Genomic DNA, 20,643 nt, shown 5'->3' on the forward strand with positions numbered 1-20,643 from the left:
CTCTTTAACCCCCTCCGCTCCAGGAGCAACTGAATTAAAGGAAACACTAATGAGATTATGAAAGAAACCCACGAACAATGTAGAGTAGGATGCTCTTTAAGTGTGATTTTTGACCAATCATCTTAACACTGAGTTAAGTTACTATCTCAGCCTAACCCTAACCCTAACCCTAGACCTTTTACAATATTTAAAACATGCTTGATTGGGATCGTGTTTTCCTCCCGGGCATAGCATATAGTGGAACGTCTCTTTTTATGGTTGTTCACATCACTACTTCACCGTTGAAAAACACTTTGCATGTTTGGAGGGGAGCTGGAGTTGAGAATGATTGTAATTATCAGGAAATTCAGGGGTGAATTCACACAGCGATTGCGCAAATAACACAAAAAGCGAGCCCCTGTGGAGAGCTGGTGGTAACTGATCTGTGATCTGTAAATAATATTGTGACATTATTATTATAATCATTATTACTGTCATGGCATCTGTAGGTAGCGGAAAAAGCACGTAGCCAAATAGTCGTTGACTTGCTGCACAATTCACACCGCGCTTCCCACATCACGCTGCTTGTGTGGTAGAGAGCACTTTAGGTCTGGCATGCACTTGTGATTCCTGGGATGTTCTTCGAGCGGTCAGTTTGTATTCCAACGCGCACAGACTCCAGCACACTAATAGTCGCAAAATATTCATCTTTATGTCAAATTTCCCAAAGTGTTAAAAGTTTAATTCTGTTTTTCCCTACCAAGCATAACTACAAAGCATGGGTGGTTGATATATTCATATATATATATATATATATATATATATATATATATATATATATATATATATATATATATATATATATATATATATATATATATATAATTATTTTTTTTTTTAAGGCAGATCTAGGGTCTGGGTGCTTTTCTCTAATGAGGCTTTGGTTGGAACGGTAGCGGAACTGGGTATAATGAGCGGGAGGCGTCTGCGTGCTGTCACATGTACGTCTACATATGCAGATGAACCCGCGTGGTATAGTCAGAGCAAAAGGGGGATACCATATTAGCTTTGAAAGGTTATGAGAGAGAGAGAGAGAGAGAGAGAGAGAGAGAGAGAGAGAGAGAGAGAGAGAGAGAGAGAGAGAGAGAGAGAGAGAGAGAGAGAGAGAGAGAGAGAGAGAGAGAGAGAGAGAGAGAGAGAGAGAGAGAGAGACACTTCCTTTGTTTTTGCTACAGCCCGTATGTTGATGTGGTCTGAGATTTGTTTTGCTTCATTTTTAATTCCCTCCTCACGCTACTCTTCCCGCCTTTGAGTCTGTCAGCTCTTGTGTGCTTTAAACGTGGCGGCTCATCTCTGTCTTCTGTGCTGTCCGAGTAGAACCACCTGAAAGGTAACCGCTTCACACCCCCTTTCCCCAGCGACGGCCCGCAGCCGTAGCCGTACCAACATCGCCCAGGAGGGGGAGACAGAGGCCAGCTCCCAGGAATCCCTGCAGGAGGTGATGCCCGAGGAGGTGCTGGTGATCTCACTGGGCACCGGCCCGCAGGCCGTCCCCGGGATGATGTCAGAGAATGAGGTAGCGCTGGGGGACGGGGAGAGCGGGTCATGCGATCGAGTCAATGTCGTAAAAACCTGACGGGAGAATGGGAGGCTTAATCAGCCTGTTTTAAGGGAGCTCTGCGTTTGCTTTGGTGATAAAACAAGCAAAAGGGGGAAAGAAATGCCTCATAACTTTACTGCACTTCAGTGTCTTTGGCTGTACCCAACTCAGAACGGGCACGAGCAAGAGCAATCGATCATGCCTAGGGTTGGGTACCTGCACCTGGTATTTAACCGGCCCCGGGGCTAAATTAATAAAAACCGTAGTATCGATAAGCTTCGACATTACCGTTACTGTTAACGGTATTGGAGAGCTAAAGAAAATTGATTTTAGATTTATTTAGGCTATATATCCTTTTTTTAACTTGCAATAAGATTAAGGTATTCGTCTGAGAAGCATTTTCACTATAATCAGGAGAGACCACTCTCCTCTTTCCATCGCCGCAGATATGTGTGTGGAGGGCCGGACCGGCTCCTCATGCCTCTGACACACACATAAGGAGACCCTGCTCTGAGGGACAATGGCACCGCAAGCGCAGACTGCTCCTGATTGCCCCCTCTTTATACTTAATTCAGGGGAAATAAAGCAGTGTTAATTCTGCTCTTAATTTTTTTTTAGTATTTCTGTTGAAAAATGAAAAAAGAACCGATAAGAGTAGCCGAGAAGAGTACCGGATCGATAAGCATTATCCGTAACTAAAAACAGGGTGTTTTTAGTTGTTTTATTTGGAGGAATGGGGCATGGCGCTCGGGGCGCTTGGAGAGCCGGGTTCACATTCTTCTCTCACATATACATTTTTATTTTTTTTTATCATTCCCTTATTTATAATTCCTCATTGAAATGTTATCCCTGAGCATTTTGTCAGCTTCTGTTTTATCCTGCTATTGTAATGCACACCGACTGGGGGGCGACTACTCAACTTGAAGAATCTCAGTCGACTGACGGGTTTCTGACTGATGATTCGACTCATGGACTAGGGGCAGCCCTAGTTGTTGCTTTGGATCTCTATTTTGCGGGTCATACCCCTTCCAAAACATTTGTGACATTAACATTTTGGATAGAGCTGACACAATTTATCATATAATCGCCTGATCGCAATTATTTAAACTAATTGCAGTCATTTTGTGAAATCGTTAGATTTCACAATCATATGTTTACTTGTAAATTATGTGGGAATTTTGAGCCAATGTTAGAAGTGTTTCTTTCCAAATCAACTGTACTTGAATTTACATTTCTATTTTCCAATATTCATGGATTTTCTTCCTTAGGTGTATGTGTATTAGTACACAAAGATAAAAATGAACATTAAAGTCAATTCAATTGCTAACCACAAACACTTTTCTTTCTGTGACCCCAGGTTCTGAACCTGCAGATGAACGACGGGGCTGCGGGCGACGCCCCGGCCGACGACAACAAGCTACACGGCAAACCGGACAAAACCCTGCGGTTCTCCCTCTGCAGCGACAACCTGGAGGGCATCTCAGAAGGTCAGTTCAGGGCAGGGAACACACTACGACAACTACCTAGCAAATTAGGAATCCACTCACTTTTCTGTTAGTTGTTATTAAATAACGCTATAGATTCATATAGAATCTAATATCCGAATAATAACTAAAATAATATCTGTTCTCCAGGTCCATCCAACCGCTCTAATTCGGTGTCTTCGCTGGATCTGGAGGGAGAGTCAGTCTCTGAGCTGGGGGCCGGGCCGTCAGGGAGCAACGGGGTGGAGGCTTTACAGCTGCTTGAACATGAACAGGGTGTGTGGAAACTTGGTTGTGTGTATTTGTGTTGGAAAACACAAACACATTTTATTTTTTTTTAAATATTGTCAAAAAAAGAAATAATAATGTTTTCCCCATCTTTGTGTCTCCCTCAGCCACCACACAGGACAACCTGGACGATAAGTTGCGTAAGTTTGAGATCAGAGACATGATGGGTCTGACGGACGACAGGGACATCTCTGAGACGGTCAGCGAGACCTGGAGCACCGACGTCCTTGGAAGTGACTTTGACCCCAACATGGACGAAGACCGGCTGCAGGAAATAGCAGGTAGGGAAGAGAGTAACTCAGTAAAAGTAACAAGTCATTTCGGCAGCCTGCTGTCCGATTGTGGAAGGAAATGATTTCAGGGAAATGTCGCCACCTTGTGATGGGACGCTGAAATGGCATTTAAAGGAGCAGCTTTTTTTTTTTCTTTCTGTGCTTGCTCTCTCTTGCTCTCTGCATTCATTGACCATCTCGGGCTCAGAAAACACTAGATACCATTTGTTGCCCAAATTAGATGCCAAACTATATTCATTAATAACCTATAGGTTAAAGTTGTAATCCATACCTGTTGTAAGTCCCAGAATTCCATTACACCCCTTCTTCTAATCGATTGATTAGTTTTTTCTTGGTCACTTGAGGTGGTGGGGATATTAATTCCATCTGAGGGGGCTGTTATGTGAATGTTTATTGATATTGACAGTTTACTGAGCATAACTAGGCTATGCTGCTTTGTCAAATTCACTTTGGCTGCCTTTCATTTCTTGCGCATGCCCGATCAGTACATTCTTGCCAGGAAAGGCGGACCCCGCCACCAACAACTGAAACAGCATGTAGCAGATACATAACGCAAATACTGTGGCTGTTTTCTATTTGTGTCAGCTTAATCAATGTGAGCTTTGTATCAAGGAGGATATAGACAATCACAAAAGCACCCAGAACTTTTTCAAAACTGTCCCACTCACATGTAAATGGAATGGAATTAAATATCTCCAGACATGGCTTTCTGATATTTGAATTCATATTCAGTCAATCATCTTGTACAGCCTTTCCACACATGTTCCATGTTCATCACACCCTGAATACCTTCACTGATGATAACAAATGGTGTGCAATTAAGATTTATCGTAACGGTAGTGTTTGTCCATTTATATGTACGTTTATATGGACAAACAGCCTGCAACTGTAATTCTGTTGAATTCTGTTGTTTGGACTACTCCCAACTCAAAGTGCACGTTCCCTAGGAAACATGTTGAAAATGGACAGACATTGAGTATTTTTCGAGCTTATGGAGCTTGTGTGTAATCACCGGGTGTCATGCCATTTCACTGCATATATGTACGACTGTATGTGTATGTATGTGACAAATAATCTCTTGAACTTGAACATCCAGGGAGTTTAAACGAATCGCACCTCTTTCCAAATATGTCAAATATTAGTAAAAAAGGAATTCATAGGAGCCCTTCCCATAATTCCAATAAAGTTCATTGTGGTGCTTTTAATTTAAAATCGATTTATGAAATTGATCTACAGGCTATTGTTTTTTTTTTCAAAATGTCAAATTCAGAAGTTGATGGGCAGATGCCATCGCTGTCTACCACCACAGAGTGGATTCTCAGAGCAGATCCCTGTCTTCCCGTCTCTATTCTGCCCTCCCTCCACACGCTGCTCTCTCACTCGTTTCACTCTTTTCTGCGCTCTTTCTGACATTCACTAAGTCCCCGCAGTCTTATTGACCTTGGTTCCTTCTCATTTGCATCCACCATTTTTCATTTTTCGGAATATGGCGTTGGGGGACTTTTCCATCATTAAGTGAATTTACAGCGATTTCCTTATGTGTTTTCTCCGAGGGATTGGGTTATGAGATGCACATTAAATATCCATTAATACCTCATTATCCCACTGATAAGATTACCATGATAATGAGGCAGAAATTCTAATTGTTTCACTTCTTGTTGTGCCACTCATTTAATCATCGGGCTGAAAGACGAGTGCGGCGCGCTCCTACCTTGAAGACTGTAAACACGGACAGCAGGGTGGAGCTCTCCCACCATCGACGAGGGCCCTGCCCCCGCCGGCACCAGCGCACGCGCTGCTGGCTGGATGCTGGCACGCATGCACACTCGTGGCCTGTGTGTGCTGTGATGCGGAAGTATGGCATACTGGGTACCGGGCGGCGGGCGGGTGTGAAGCGGGGGGCTACCACGGGTCTGCTTCTGATCCTCAACCTCAGCCTCACACCTGCTCCCTTCCCCAGGAACGAGCCATGCTCTTCCTTCCGCCTTGTTAACCCAAATGGAGATGGAAGTACGGCGTGGTGAGGACTTTACGGGGAGGGTTTGGGCGAAGGGGGTAATTTGGTTGTGAGTAATGCCCGTTTTAATCAACGGCGCAAAGTCATTGCCCCGGAGGCCGGGCACAGGGTGAGATATTACCATTAACCTCTGACCTCTGGCACAGTAGTGTACGTGCCTGTGGGTCCCAGCGTGAAATGTGCGTGACCTCCAGCTCTCCGACCCTCCCTGTATCTCTGTACGCAAAGCTTAGCGTCTGAAGCCACACTCGCACAACAAGCGCCACTGCTGTGCCGCTCGTCTCAGGGCCATTAACACTGAAAGTCAACAAAATGTCAGAATTGAAGGCTCAGAGACACAGAGACAGAGGCTTTTTGGTGGTTGCTTGACCGATGCGCTTATAATTGCTCCAAATTGAATACAGAAGTTGTGACTGAACATTGGGTTTGTGCAACCAAGAAATATGCTGTTGTCAAAAAGGCATCATTTTTGTGAAGAATGCTTTCTGGCTTCCACACTGTCACAATTTACTTGTAGAATTGAAATGGTTCAGAAAGCACATAAACAATAAGAAGGCTACACAAAGTCTTTGGCCCACCAATGAAGCAGGAATGCAACTGAAGCCCCAAAGTCCTAAAAACCAAAACCCACCCCCCAACCTTTGAAAGGTGTGTCTCTCATCTTCCAGGGGCGGCCGTGGAGAACATGCTCGGCAGCTTGCTGTGCCTGCCCGGCTCTGGCTCGGTCCTGCTGGACCCGTACGGATCCACCATCTCTGAGACCACCAGCGAGGCCTGGAGTGTGGAGGTCCTCCCCAGCGACTCAGGTGGGTCTCCCTAATCACACAAGCTGAGTTCTGGAGTTATTGTCATTCCCTTATTTAGATGGCTCCATGACAGTTTTGCGTGTGTGTTGTGTAAAATGCTGGTGGTGGGGCGCGGCAAAGGAGACACACCAGGCGTGGCTGCGCTGCATTCCACGCCAAAAAAAAATAATGTGTGCATGCATCTGTCATCACGTTTGCCTGTCTTTCAGGGCAGATCTGCACATGCTAGTAAAAGGCGTTTCAGGGGGTCCCAGGCCGGCGGGCGGGGGGGTGAGGCACGTGTGAGGTGTGAGGCAGCGGGTAGAACGCACAAGACGGCAGCTGTCCTCAGTCAATTTGTGTGGTGTCAACCCTTTATGTATATAGATAGACGCATAAAACTTCACTACACTTGATCTGACGGTGTGTGTGGTCTGGCACCATCACCTGCTGTCAGTTAGCAACACAAACTCCTGTGGTTTCCTCGCAGCAACGATACACCAATTATGTCATCGTGTTGAGGTTAATGTCACGCAGTCCAATGAATTATGGAGTACTTCTACTGTATCTGCGCAATAGTTAAATTAGCTCACTTAAAGCCAGAGCTTTTGTTAATGCCAGATTACGTGCTCAAAGTCTCCCTGCCCCTATCTCTTCTGAAAGGCAGTGTTTCGTAAAAATCAGCTGAGTGCTTTATTAACGCTGCTAAATGTTTCTCGGAAAAACGCCCGAGCCACATGTTAATCGAAGCATTGCGCCGTTTCAATATGTGCGGCGTCGGGAACGACATGCATGAGCGTCTTGATTGCTTTTTGTTCCATTTGCTGCCCCTGTTCTGCTCCGTAATGGCACTGTGCGAGGCTCACCCTGGAGTGGAGCGCTTGTTTCACGGCCAGGCAGCGGAAAAGTGCACTCTGAAGAGCACTTCACTGCCGCTTTATTACTAACGAGCATGCAAATGAGCGCTGGCCGCCGCCGGGTGTGGAGCCTCTGTGTTCGGCCCGACGGCTCCACCGGGCAGCCGAGGAATTGACCGCACCGGCTTTTATGGTTTGATTTTGGCAGTTATAGGGCGCCGTTAGGTATGCTTTGTTTGGCTCTGTGCATATGCGCGTTTTCTCGCCTCCCCCATAATCTTCTCTGAGCGGGCAACAGTGAGAGGTCGGCCGCCACCCGCAGCGAGCGCTTAAAGTAGAACTTATTAGCTGTTGCCGTTTAAAAACACTCCGGTTTGAAAGTGTCCAAAGTGAAGAGTTTAACTGTACCGCTGTGCGTTCCCCCACCAGAGGCCCCAGACCTGAAGCAGGAGGAGCGGCTGCAGGAGCTGGAGAGCTGCTCAGGGGTCGGCAGCACCTCGGACGACACCGAGGTGCGGGAGGTGAGCTCCAGACCCAGCACCCCAGGGCTCAGCGTTGTCTCAGGTAACTGGCTCTGGCTCGCTGTCTCTCCCATTCTGGCTTTATGTCTCTTTCTGTCCCTCTTCTCTTTCGTTTTCTGTTTGCGTCTTTCTCTATTTGTTTCTCTCCCTCTGTTTATTTGTTCTGTTTCTCTCTCTGCCTCTTTCTTTATTCTGTCTTTTTGTTTATTTATTCATATCTTGTTCTTTGTGTAAATATATATATTACTTTATTTATATATGTATATATACTGTATATTGGCTAGGTATTTATTTTCCTCCCACCTGGTCAGGTGAAGGTGAACTGAAATTAAGTTCCGTCTGTGCAAAGTGTTACACAGTGTAACACTGGGAGCGCTTGTTATCCGGGGCGCGGGGGTCGGTGGGGAGCACTTGGCTCGGACAAGGAGGTTAATGCCGCTCGTCTTTGCTGCGGGCTCAGGTGGGCGCGGCAGGTTGACGTGCATAAAGCGGCAGCTCGGGTTAGGAAGGCGGCGGTGGCGACACCCACGACTCAGCCGCCGGGGAAATACCCCAGGGACCCGGGCCCGATTGATGATGTGCACCTGACTATTAGTCTTACCCGTGTCTTTCCCCAGCACCCGTGGGAGCTTACGCTGCTTATTTAGAGGTCCCAGTAGGCTCTTGTCTGAGAGAAAGAGACCCAGTATGATGCTCCATGCTGTCTGGCGCTCCACCAAATAAGTTCTGAGAGCAGAGACCATTCCGGCTCTCCTGGGACTTTACTTTTGTTACAGTTGCTATTATGTCCTGTTTGGCCTTGAAATCAGCAGCACTGCTGGATGTTTGAATCTGTCCGTCCACTACCTTGTGCTCAGGTATCAGCGCGACCTCGGAAGACATCCCCAACAAGATCGAGGACCTGCGTTCGGAGTGCAGCTCGGACTTCGGAGGGAAGGACTCGGTGACCAGTCCAGATGGGGAGGATGCAGGCCACGGTAGGAGAGAGAGGAAGAGTGTCACCCCCCCCATCACTCCACAGTCTAGCCGTTCACCACGGCAGCAGCCGCAGCTATCAATCTCTGTCCACTTTGCAGCTGTCACTAGATCTTAGATACTAGTGTTTGCTGACTGTGCTAGACACCTGTGATTTTAGTACACTTGTTCAATGTTTTGAACAATGTCTGTTTGTGTATCAGTGGTGTATGTATTAAATGCTAATAATTCCCTTCTCCTCTGGTGTTCCAGGTACACACCATCTGACATCTCCACCCTCGCAAACTGACTCCTTACTGGCCATGTTCGATCCCCTGTTGTCCGCAGAAGGTAATTTGCTTTACCCAGAATGCTCGGGAGCCAATCGGGCGTCATTAGGTTATAGTGTTGCCGGAGCACAGCTTGAGCACCAAAAAATGAATCACAAAAATTGGTCCGCACCCCACATCCGAGTCGTACCCCAATTACCGGCACAACATTAGCACTGCCGAAATGATTAGCCGTGTCATGCCGACTGACCCATTTTTTGTCTCACCTCTGTGTTCTCCGCTCTGGTTCTGTGAAGTGGTGCGACAACAAAAGAGTTGCCTCGAAAGGGGGTGGGGGCTGTGTGTCTGTGACAAGGTGAAGGCATGACAGGTTGAGAGACCTCACCCCAGGCTCTTTGGCACGGCCCCCCCCCGCCCCACTGTGCTCATGGCACGAGGATACCGTTGGAAGCTTTTCAGGAGAGTGTGTCTACCCTTGGAACAGGTGGCCTGCCTGCACCCAGAGCCGCACCCCCACTAACTCTTTCCGCTTTACTCCCTCAGTCTAAGAATAAAAACAACCTTTCTGCTCCTCACTTATAAACTGACAACATCCATTACTATGAAGTGACTGTGGGGTGACTTTTCATAGGTGTGGACAGCAGTCTGGGTACATTAAGGAGAGATAACTGGATACATCATTAAAACCCCACCCCATGCTTTTTCAAACATTCTAAATCTCTTTTAACCCCCACAGGCTCTTCCACTGGAACTATTGTGAGGCCCAAGGTGCACTACGCCAGGCCCGCTCACCCTCCCCCGGACCCCCCGATCCCTGAGGCCTACGCCCTGGGCCAGGAGCCCCGGCACTCTCTGTTCACCCCCCACTGCCTGACCCAGGCCGAGCTGGAGCACGGCAAGCTGCGCCACTCCTACCCCGACAGGCTGGTTCGCAGCCGCAGCTCGGATATCGTGTGCCCCGGGCGTCGGCCCACCAGTGACCCCGGCCTCAACCGACGGGCCATGGCCGAGGAGCGTGACCCTGCCGGGGCTTTTGCCTTGGGGCCGTCCTCTTCCCCGAGCAAGGACTCCCTGAAAGGAGAGGTAAGCAGTGGTCCCAAAGCTATGACCATGTAGTTATGTAAAAATGTAAAAAGAAAAAAAAAAAAAGTCTAATTTGGTCTTGGTCATCTTTATCCCTAGATTGAAGAGAGAAAAGACAGTGACGATGAGAAGTCTGATCGCAACAGACCATGGTGGAAGAAACGCTTTGTTTCAGCCATTCCAAAAGGTGAGGCTGCAGGTCAACTGATCATTTTTAAACCCGTCTATCTTCCTTCTCTGGGAATATCGTGGTTTTTGTCCCTTTTTTTTTTTTTTTTTTTTTGTTTTTTAGAAATGTGAATTGCACCGTTACCTTTCGCCACCTTATTTCTTGCTTCCCTTAATCACACCCGTGACGCGAAATATCGCACTTTAAAGAGCGGAGCCAGAACCGATTTATAACGTGAGGAAAGAGAATGATGATCCATGTTCTCCGCTGCTGATTTTCCAGTTGGAAAATGATGTTTCTTGTTGTTTGGGAAAAGTTCCTCCAGAGAAATGTCTAGCCCCCCCTCTCTCATGTTTCGTGAGCCGCAGATTTATTTAGACTTTTCAAAGCTAATCAGTCATCAGAGGTGGCTTTAGCTGTGCAGATAGCACGGCCGAAGCCCTCCCAGCAGTGCTGTCAGCCAGCAGCTAATGGTCATTCGATAGACCTCTCTGTCATCGGCGCTGATAGATGGCACATCTCTCGTTGCCGTTCAACTCTACCGCCATCTCTCATATGCATCTGTCTGCCAAATAATGAGCTCTGCGCACATGAGAGGACTGCTTATTACTCTTTGAGGTGATGACGGTCCTCAAGTAAACATTAAACCGATATTCATAAAATGGAGAGGTGCGTATACGTGGGGCTGGAGGGATGGGGGGGGCGGGGGTGGAAATCCTGAACCCCGAGCCCGCAAAGCTTAAACCTGCCACATCTCCGCCAGAGTGAGTGTGTGTGTGTGTGTGTGTGTGTGTGTGTGTGTGTGTGTGTGTGTGTGTGTGTGTGTGTGTGTGTGTGTGTGTGTGTGTGTGTGTGTGTGTGTGTGTGTGTGTGTGTGTGTGTGTGTGAGAGAGAGAAAGGCCAACCCTGTCTGTTGTGTCCCTCACAGTGCTTTATTGGACGGCAGAGAGCGAAGCGCCAGGTAAATGTCTCCACCCACCCTCCTCCTCCAAAACCACCCCATCGCCTTCCAGCTAGCCTCAAGTCACTAGAGCCGGCGATTGCGTGCCGTGCTGCTTTGTAAAGCGTGGCTGTCTGTGCTGATGTAGATCTGTTTGTTAAAGTGGGTGCAGCCCGCCGCAGCATCTCCCCACCCGTCATCCATGCATTTGTTTTGCCCGTGACACCCACACAGCACCACCTTGTTTTTTGTTTTGTCCAATGTTACGTAGCCCCCCCTCATGGGGAGCGCGCAGAGTATTTCCTTTTCTGTGTTCTGATTCACAAAATGGAAGACTCTCTCCTCCCCCCCGGCGCTGGGTCAAATTGGCAACCAGCAGGTGTTCATAGGACGACCTTCTCTCACTCGACTATATCCCGGTCTTGACCGTTTGTCAGGGGTCACATAACAAACTAAAGGAAAGTGAAAGAAAGCGCGACTTGGGCGGCCGTGGAGCTCAGGTATGAAAGGCCGTCCTTGGGTGTATGACTCGCATGTACAACCATGGGACACAGCGTAAGTATTGATTCAGGAGTCAGTGCCGCGATTAAAGAGGTGATTCGTTGTTTCTTTTTCCCTCCCATACCGGGGATCATCCTCTCATCTGGGGAAACGGTGTCTCACTCTTTATTGTCCCGCTGCCTCATCATGCCCCCCTCTCCTCTCCACAGCTCCGATAGCAGCATTCCGGAAAAAGGACAAGCAGGAGAAAGACGATATGGCCCACGAGCGAGTCCCACAAGGTCTGGGCTGATTTATTGTCACCACATTCCAATTTTTTATTTTTTATTTTATTTTTTGCACAATCTGTAAAATCAAGCTGTGTGGGCACGCACATGCACATGCACACACACACACACACATACACACACACACACACACACACACACACACACACACACACACACACACACACACACACACACACACACACACACACACACGTTTTTCAAAATTCTAACACGTGTCAATGGGTTGGGCCAGATGAGGCAGTGCCCAGACAGCACTCTCAGGCCCAGGCGGCAGAAGACATCTTGGACAAATACAGGAACATTAAGAGGACCAGCCCTAGTGACGGAGGCGCTTCTGCCGGAACGTCCTACGACGCAGCTGGAGGTCAGGGCCAACGCTAGACATTCAGAAACAAAACCAAGACACCTGCAGTTGTGCTTCACTTTTGTTTTTTTCTTCTCTATATGGCCAACAGATCTGTGCGTGGAGGAGAGCGTGCACGACTGCCCCAGGGATGACGCCCTGCAGCACATCTCCACAGACGACCTGCCGGACTCGGCCAGCCAGACCGCACAGCAGCACGATTCCAAGTTCTCTTTCAGGTGCATAGAAATCGCTAAGCGGGCTCTCGATTCACCTGCAGTATACCAACGTAGGGTAGATTTAATCTTTTCTCTTCTTTTTGTTCTTTTCAGTGACGCCAAGAAGAAGCTGAGGATGGTGCTCTGCTCTGCAGACTCGGTGGCGCTGCCCCTCATGGCTCCCGCCACCACACGGAATGGGCTGCCCGACCACACAGACTCTGAAGGTAGTCAGCCTGTGCAACTTAGCCGTGCTGATGTACACGGTAGCAGTACTATATACAGTGGCTTCAGAAAGTATTCAGACCCCTTCACTTTAAGCACACTTTATTGTGTTAAAATAAAATTTCCATTTTTGCCCATCAATCTACACTTAATTATCCATAATGACAAAGTGAAAACATGTTTATAGACTTTTGCAAATTTATAAAAAATCAAAAACTGAAATCTCTCATGGACATAAGAGTCCACCCGTGGCAAATTGAATTGATTGGACATAGTTTAGAAAGGCACACACCTGCGTATATAAGGTTCCACAATTCACATTGCATATCAGGGCAAAAACCAAGCCATGGAGTCCAAGAAACTCTCTGTAGACCCTCGCAATAAAACTGTGGTGAGGCATAGATCAGGGCAAGAGTGTAAAACCATTTATAAAGCTGAAGAGTGTTCCCAGGAGCGCAGTTGCCTCAGTTATTATGAAATGGAAGAACTTTGGAACCACCAGGACTCTTCCTGGAGTTGGCTGTCCTGCCAAACTTGGTAACCGGGCAAGAAATGTCTCGGTCAGGGAGATGAACAAGAAACCCAACGGTCGTTTTGAGAGAGCTTCGGAAGTCCCCTGCAGAGATGGGAGAACCTGCCAGAAGGACGACCATCTCAGCAGTGGCTCGTGGAAACCCACTCTTGAGTAAAAGCCTTATGACAGCTTGCTTTGTGGTTGCCAGACTGCATTTAAAGGAGTCAAAAATGTAACTCTTTGGGTAGAACTCCAAGCGCTGTGTCTGGCGAACACCGGGCGCTGCTCATCAACTGGCTAATACCATCCCTACAGTGAAGCATGGCGGTTGTTTCTCAGCGGCAGGGACAGGGAGACTGGTGAGAATCGAGGGAAGGATGAATGCAGCCCAGTACAGAGAGATCCTTTAAGAAAACCTGCTCCAGAGCGCACCCGACCTCAGACTGGAGGGATGGTTCACCTTTCAGCGCGACAATGAAGCATACAGCCAAGACAAGGCTGGAGTGGCTTCGGGACAAGTTTCTGACTGTCCTCGAGTGGCCCAGCCAAAGCCCAGACTTTAACCCCACAGAACATCTGTGGAGGGACCTGGAGATGGCAGTTCACGGACGCTTCCCATCCACTCTGATGGAGCTTGAGAGGATCTGCCGGGAAGAATGGGATAGACTTCCAAAATCCCTGTGTGCAGAGCTGTAGAGAGTTACCCAAGAATACTCAAAGCTTTTAATTGCTGCTAAAGAGTCTTCTACAAAGTACCGAATTAGGGGTCTGAACACCTAAATTAGTAAAAATGAGAGGTCTCTCTTAAAAAAAAAAAAAAAGTATATATTAAAAAAAAAAAAACAAACAACACACGTAACCCGCCACCGATCCTGCCGTTTCCCGGCAGATTTCAGTTTTTGACTTTTTTTTTTTGGTTTCATTCAATTTGTAAACGGAAATAGAAAATTCTGATCTAAAATAAAACACACTTTCTATTTGTTTTGTTTGGAGAAACGGCGAACAAGGAAGCGCAGCGGGGAAAATATGTGCCGTGTCGGTTGCGAACGAGTCGGCTCCAAGCCGGCTTACGAGAACCGATTTCTTTTCTTATTTTATTCAAATTTTTTTGTAAAGTGATACAAGACAGAATAGAAAGATGATCCTTAAGAACGACCCAGAAACGTCTCACTTTGGTAATAATAAGCCTGGTGAGACTTGTATGTTGCAGCGTTCACCCCCTCAGCCCCGCCCCCTCGGAGCGCAAATTTAAATCGTGGAGGTTGAGGTGTCCCGTCGGAAAATAACAACCTGGGATGGCCGTGTCCCTTTTTATTACGGACCTCTCGTCAGTCTGGTTTTCACTCGACCCCAGCGCTCGCCTCACTCTCCTCTCCTCTCACACTCCCCAGGGACCCGCTCCCTAGACACCTGGGCCAATTACCCACTATCCTGGACACCTCCCCTCCAATCACATGAACTTATGCAAATGATAACAACCCACCAATGAACTTGAACCCCCGTCTCCCCCCTCCCCCCAAACACACACATTGCAATACCTTTTATGTCTGAAATACCACCAGTGCTTTTATTAGTTATTGTGTGAAAACTAGAAATCGGTTTCTGCCCATTACTTGTTTAAAAATGACATAACAGCTTGGAATGTTAATAATTAACCGCTTTACCGTTAAACGACAATTAGAATTTTGACTGATTAATACTATCAGTTAAACGGTTAAAAATAAATAAATACAATTAAAACATAATAAAAAAAAATGTTGTTGCACGGTAAATGAAAATAGGCTATACAAATCTATATCTTAAATACAATACAAGACACGTGCGATTAGTTCTGTGACGAATACCGCAGTCACGTTACGTCACTGCGGGGTTGAGCTTATCACCGCAAATAATAATAACATATATATATGTATTTATTTATTTATTTATCTATATATATTTGTATTTCATTTTTTTGCTGGTGAAAGTTACAAGTGAAATATAAATGTAATAATCATTGTTTAATGATCATCATTGACTGTCTTCCATCCTATGTTCAAGGGCTTCGGGAGAAACAAAACCTTTCAGTTGCTCCGCTCGTCACTTGAGCTTTGTGCATGAGGGGGAGGGACAGTCCATTAAACATGTGGGGGATTTACTTTGTGTCCGATTTCTTTTGTATGCGCACGGAGGAACGGGGCACGAGTTCTTCTGTGCCCCATCCCTGTTCCTCTAAATACGGAATGCCTCTCTACAATCGGGTGCATGGAGAGCCGTGTTCACGTCTAAAAATATATTTATGATTCCCCTTATTTATAATTCTAATTTGTTAAGTCCAATAAAATAGGCCGTGAATTTTTTTTTTTTTTTTCCCCTCTTCGGGGACAGTGCCCTAATATTTTAATATTTTCTGATAACGGTTAATGATCGGTTAACAAGTGTCGGCTAAAAAAAAAAATCTAAATTAGCATCATCAACATGTTGATCTTGTTTGTACTCCTATACAATACAATGTACAATATATATAAGATCTTACAGTCTTACAGTTATCCAGTTTAAAAGGTATGAAAATGTTTTTATAGTAGTCTGCCATAAATAACTTTTAATATTATTGAAATGTGAGCCACAACTGTAATTGTTGAAATTGGTCAGTGGGATATGTTTGTACTGTATTTGCATTAATTCATATATGTATGTTTGTTTGTATCTAAAACATTTTTTGATCAATAAGCAAATCCGACAGCAGCTCTACGTCTCGTCTCATGTAGGCTCATGTAAAACACATTTAAATTGATTGTAGTCTTTACAAAAACATTTCTGTGTAGATTTATCTTGTGTTTCTATGGAAAAGGCTCGAGGAGCCGCACGCTTTTGGGAAAAAAATAAGCCTCTTGCGCCAAAATAGAGAAATGCCGCACGGCTCCGAGCAGACCCTGCGCGGCTGACGTGGCCAGGGGATTAACATGGATTTAATAGGAAGAGTGCACCTACGTGACGCCGTGCCGCACCCGCACGCTGTCAATGCGGCATCGTGTCCGGTGTTCTTCTAGCATAAAAGGCAGAGCTCACAGCTTGAGCCGGAGCCTGTCTTTTATTTATTTATTTATTTTAAATCAGATTCAAAATGCATCCACAATTGGCAAACAAGCGATTTACGTGTAACTTCATTAAATGTTACACAAAATGTATTCACAGATTTTGGTAATGACACAGGAGGTGCAGGAACCAATATTCGCAAATAGTAGGTAGTTTATTTTTTCTTCAATGTTTTGTTACCTTGTAGGGCTATATTAAAAAAAAAAAAATAGGGAAATTAGTTTGGTTGTACTGTTCAGTAACTTGCAAACTAATCTAGTCTAACCCTAAATGTAAGCACAGAAATAAAATGCTCAAAACAGATTAAGATGTTGAAGTGCAATTTAAAACATGGCAAGACTCAAACTAGAAAACTCAGTAGGACGGTTACTGCATATCATCTAAAATTCCAGGAATTCCTTCAAGTCCCTGTAAAGCAAATATAAATGTGTTCTGAATTTGTCACACAACAGAAAAATGTGTTGTCCAGCACCCAGCCAAATGTGAATGATTGAAAAAAATCTGCAAATACTTAATACTTAACTTAACTTAAGTTTCTTAATTGTGGAGGAAAAAAAAGGCAGTACCCTCTGCTCTGAGACGCTGGGGGCATGTCCGCTGAAGACGCTGATAATAAGGTTGAATGTTTACATTGGTAAATTCCATGTTTAAACGTTGTGCTGAACCCAGTCCTGTGTCTCTAGTTGCTCACCTCAAAACACCTCTGTCTGGCAGTGGGACTCCCTGCTCTCCGGTGCCTCTGGTGCGCCCCCTTTCGCTCCCTCTCCATGCGTAATGCGCAATGGACAATTTGCGCCCCTGTCCCCCTCTCCCTCTGCATTTTTCCTGTGGGTACCTGACCTGCTCGGTCCTGAAAGCACCCACGTGATCGCCCCCAAGACTTGGCATGAGTTCAGTCTCCCTGAAGACGCCTTTTACTCCGAGTGTTAATTCCCAAAAGAGCGTTTTATCCCAAACTCCGGGCTGTTAGCTTATCTTATTTCACCTCCGATGCTCCTATTCTGACTTGGTGTTTATATATAGTATTAGGGGAGGGGCCGTGCCAAGTACGACCGCTCCACCTCATCCAGTCCTGATGTAGTGCGGACCACAAAAAGGTTGAGAACAGTCTAACTAATTCAGTCCTACATCGCTCAGTCTTTTCACATGTTTTCGGCAATTACTTTCGAACATGTATAATTGATTTTGAAAGAAATCGCTGAATTCATGAATCAATGAATTATATGGATTAATTAAATAATACATACAAACTATTGTTTGACCAGATATGCATTCTAGGGTTAAAAGTAGTCATTGTTGGGGCTCCCCAACGTGTCCTCGCAGCCCTCCTGCGTTAGGGGGCGCTCTTCAACTTCCTAGAGCCAGAACACACAGAACAGAGAGCGGCGTCCCCTTCCAAACGGCGAAATCCGCGAGGTGCCGGCCCGGCAGCCATCCGTCACGTCCTCTCGCTGTTGATCACATGATCGCATTACCGAAACTCTGTCTTTCCTCCGTCCTCGTCTCGCCGCTCCCCAGACAATGAGATCGTCTGCTTCCTGAAGGTGCAGCTCGCCGAGGCCATCAACCTGCAGGACAAGAACCAGATGGCACAGATCCAAGAGACGACGCGCTGCGTCAGCCGCTTCGACGCGCGCACCTGCAGGAAGCTGCTGGCTGCCATCGCAGAGGATTACAGGTGACTGCCGGGGGTCTGGGCAGACAGCGCGCCTCTACAGATGTCTGTTGAGTGTTTATTTGTTTTTTTTGTTTTTTTTGTCTTGTTCTTGTCTTTATGAGCAACTCTTGTTGTCAGAACTGTAGTGCAGCGACAGCCCGCGTTATGACGGTAATCGCAGGACGTTTGAGTTATTACTTTATCTGTGTCTCCTTTCGTTTCCACCGTCAGGAAGCGGGCGCCGTACATCGCCTACCTGACCCGGTGTCGCCAGGGGCTGCAGACCTCGCAGGCCCACCTGGAGAGGCTCCTGCAGAGGGTGCTGCGGGACAAGGAGGTGGCGAACCGCTACTTCACCACCGTGTGCGTCAGACTCCTGCTGGAACACATGGAGTCCAAGATGCTGGACTTCATCAAAGGTATTTCACTGCGTTCGCGTGAAGTCGTTTTTCTTCAGCCGGGCACCCTGTCGAGGACGGAAACACCGGCTTCTGAAATGCTCCACCGTGACCTTTTTATTGACAGTCAAAGTTAAAGTACACGTGGATATTGTTTTTCCCAATCCCCAGCATTCCAGGGGTGCACAGCGTCTGATGACAAGACCGCGGCGGTGGAGGATTTCCTGCGCTACTTGTACGGTGCCATGGCCCGTGATGCCATCTGGCAGTACGCCAGCGAGGACCAGCTGCAGGACGCTCAGATGGCGATTGAGCGCAGCGTCATGAACCGCATCTTCAAACTGGCCTTCTACCCCAACCAGGATGGCGACATTCTCAGAGACCAGTGAGTAATGGGGTCGCCGGTGCCTCGAACGCGCTGGCACCGTGCCCCGTGAGCCGCTGGTGTAGTCACTGGGGCTTTAACCTTTTTTTTTTTTTTGTTTTTTTACTTTCTGGTATCTTGTCTTTTTTATCCATTTATAGATGGATAAATGTTCTCGCTTTAAATACCTCGGCTTTTGAGACGCCGGAAGGTGTATTTCCCGAATTTCACAGGAGCTAGGCTAGTTGATTCCCTCTGCAGCCTTGTATTATTGTAACACAGTTAGCATGCAGCTCATCGCTATCCCAATACTAGCATACAGGGACCTATTTGCTATTGACCATCTTCTCTGAATCGGGGTAAGAAAGACAAAAAGCAGTATCCCTTTAGTAGTTGGAGATTGTGTACTTGTTTCGTTGCCGACTGCTCCATAGTGTTTTCCCGTGTGCAGGCTTTTCCATGAGCACATCCAGCGACTCTCCAAAGTGGTGACAGCTAATCACAAAGCCCTTCAAATCCCAGAGGTAAACACACTGGCAGAGAAGGAACAAACGAGTGCCCGAGCAAGGCCCTCAGCAGTATGCGAGGCCGGCGGCGTTTTATGCCTCTCTTCAAGTCGTTGTGTTGCGGTCGCAGGTTTACCTGCGGGAGGCGCCGTGGCCCTCTGCGCAGTCTGAGATCAGGACCATCAACGCCTACAAGACCCCGCGGGACAAGGTGCAGTGCATCCTGCGCATGTGCTCCACCATCATGAACCTCCTCAGCCTGGCCAACGAGGACTCTGTTCCCGGAGCCGACGACTTTGTCCCCGTGCTCGTCTTCGTCCTCATCAGGGTGAGTGCCTTCCAACTGCCCCCCCCTAGTTTGGTCAAAACAAAAAGGCCAAAATAATTGTCTCTTTTTGTTTTGTTCCCATAAGGCCCTATTTTTCCACATTTCCATAATCAGTCTCGCAGCGTAAGGTTCTCTCAGCCGCTAATGTGGGCCCCCCCCTCCCCCCTCCAGGCAAACCCGCCCTGCCTGCTGTCCACCATTCAGTACATCAATAATTTCTACGCCAGCCGGCTGAGTGGGGAGGAGTGCTATTGGTGGATGCAGTTCACCGCGGCGGTGGAATTCATTAAGACCATCGACGATCGCAAGTGAAGCAGAACCGCCACCTGTACGGGCAGACTGCGGGGAAGGAGAGACTTCCCACCCAACTGCTGCCTCCGCACGGCTCCCAGGACGCCGGCCGCGCTCCCTCTGTATAGCTGTACATAGCCAAGAGGCAGTGAAAGATTACAAAGTATATATGGTTACTGTTAGTCTGTCGGACACATCCCGGGTAGCCATGGGGGAAACTGGCCTTGGAAGATGTGTGGGGCGGGTTGGGAGGGGGGTAATTGACCTGAATCTGATTTGGATATTTTCTTTTTTTTATCTCTTTATCTCTTGAAGTCACATTGGGGGGTTTTTTTTTTGGGGGTGGGGGGGTGGGGGGGTGTCTGCGTTAGGTTGTTCTTATTGGCATTACATTGATACACGGTGGAAGACGAAAACAGATGAAAAGGGACCATGCTTCCTCGATTCAATCCTTTCTTTTTATATTATTCCTCTCCTCCCTCGAAACGGGCCTTCCAAGCTAAATCCAAGCGACCTAACGTTCAGTCGAATTTGATTGTCAGTCGGGAATTTTACGGTGCGCCACATCACGCCGAGGACTCGGTGACTCGTGTGCACTTGAGATCGAGTCGTCATCGCCTCACTCCGTGTCATAATAGTCGGGCAGCTTTTTGTCGCTTTTAACCGGAACATG

At 47.1% G+C, this 20,643-nt stretch overlaps 1 protein-coding gene across 3 annotated transcripts in view; it reads left to right on the forward strand.

Moving 5' to 3' along the window:
- The window catches only part of gapvd1 (GTPase activating protein and VPS9 domains 1), a 35,739-nt gene extending 15,553 nt beyond the window's left edge, over positions 1–20,186 (forward strand). For 2 of the 3 annotated variants that reach the window (XM_080004059.1, XM_080004061.1), the window contains 21 exons: positions 1,398–1,555; positions 2,937–3,066; positions 3,214–3,339; positions 3,459–3,632; positions 6,330–6,467; positions 7,733–7,867; positions 8,682–8,801; positions 9,052–9,129; positions 9,805–10,151; positions 10,251–10,338; positions 11,249–11,281; positions 11,971–12,042; positions 12,284–12,415; positions 12,507–12,633; positions 12,727–12,839; positions 17,945–18,104; positions 18,315–18,502; positions 18,653–18,866; positions 19,297–19,369; positions 19,482–19,679; positions 19,851–20,186. In XM_080004059.1, the coding sequence (XP_079860185.1) occupies positions 1,398–1,555; positions 2,937–3,066; positions 3,214–3,339; positions 3,459–3,632; positions 6,330–6,467; positions 7,733–7,867; positions 8,682–8,801; positions 9,052–9,129; positions 9,805–10,151; positions 10,251–10,338; positions 11,249–11,281; positions 11,971–12,042; positions 12,284–12,415; positions 12,507–12,633; positions 12,727–12,839; positions 17,945–18,104; positions 18,315–18,502; positions 18,653–18,866; positions 19,297–19,369; positions 19,482–19,679; positions 19,851–19,991 (2,945 nt within the window). In that variant the 3' untranslated portion in view covers positions 19,992–20,186. The remainder of the gene's footprint in view (positions 1–1,397; positions 1,556–2,936; positions 3,067–3,213; positions 3,340–3,458; positions 3,633–6,329; positions 6,468–7,732; positions 7,868–8,681; positions 8,802–9,051; positions 9,130–9,804; positions 10,152–10,250; positions 10,339–11,248; positions 11,282–11,970; positions 12,043–12,283; positions 12,416–12,506; positions 12,634–12,726; positions 12,840–17,944; positions 18,105–18,314; positions 18,503–18,652; positions 18,867–19,296; positions 19,370–19,481; positions 19,680–19,850) is intronic. The other variant, XM_080004060.1, reaches the window with a different exon arrangement.
- Positions 20,187–20,643: the final 457 nt, after the last annotated feature.

This window comes from Zeus faber, assembly GCF_960531495.2.
Source record: "Zeus faber genome assembly, chromosome: 7".
Taxonomy (NCBI): domain Eukaryota; kingdom Metazoa; phylum Chordata; class Actinopteri; order Zeiformes; family Zeidae; genus Zeus; species Zeus faber.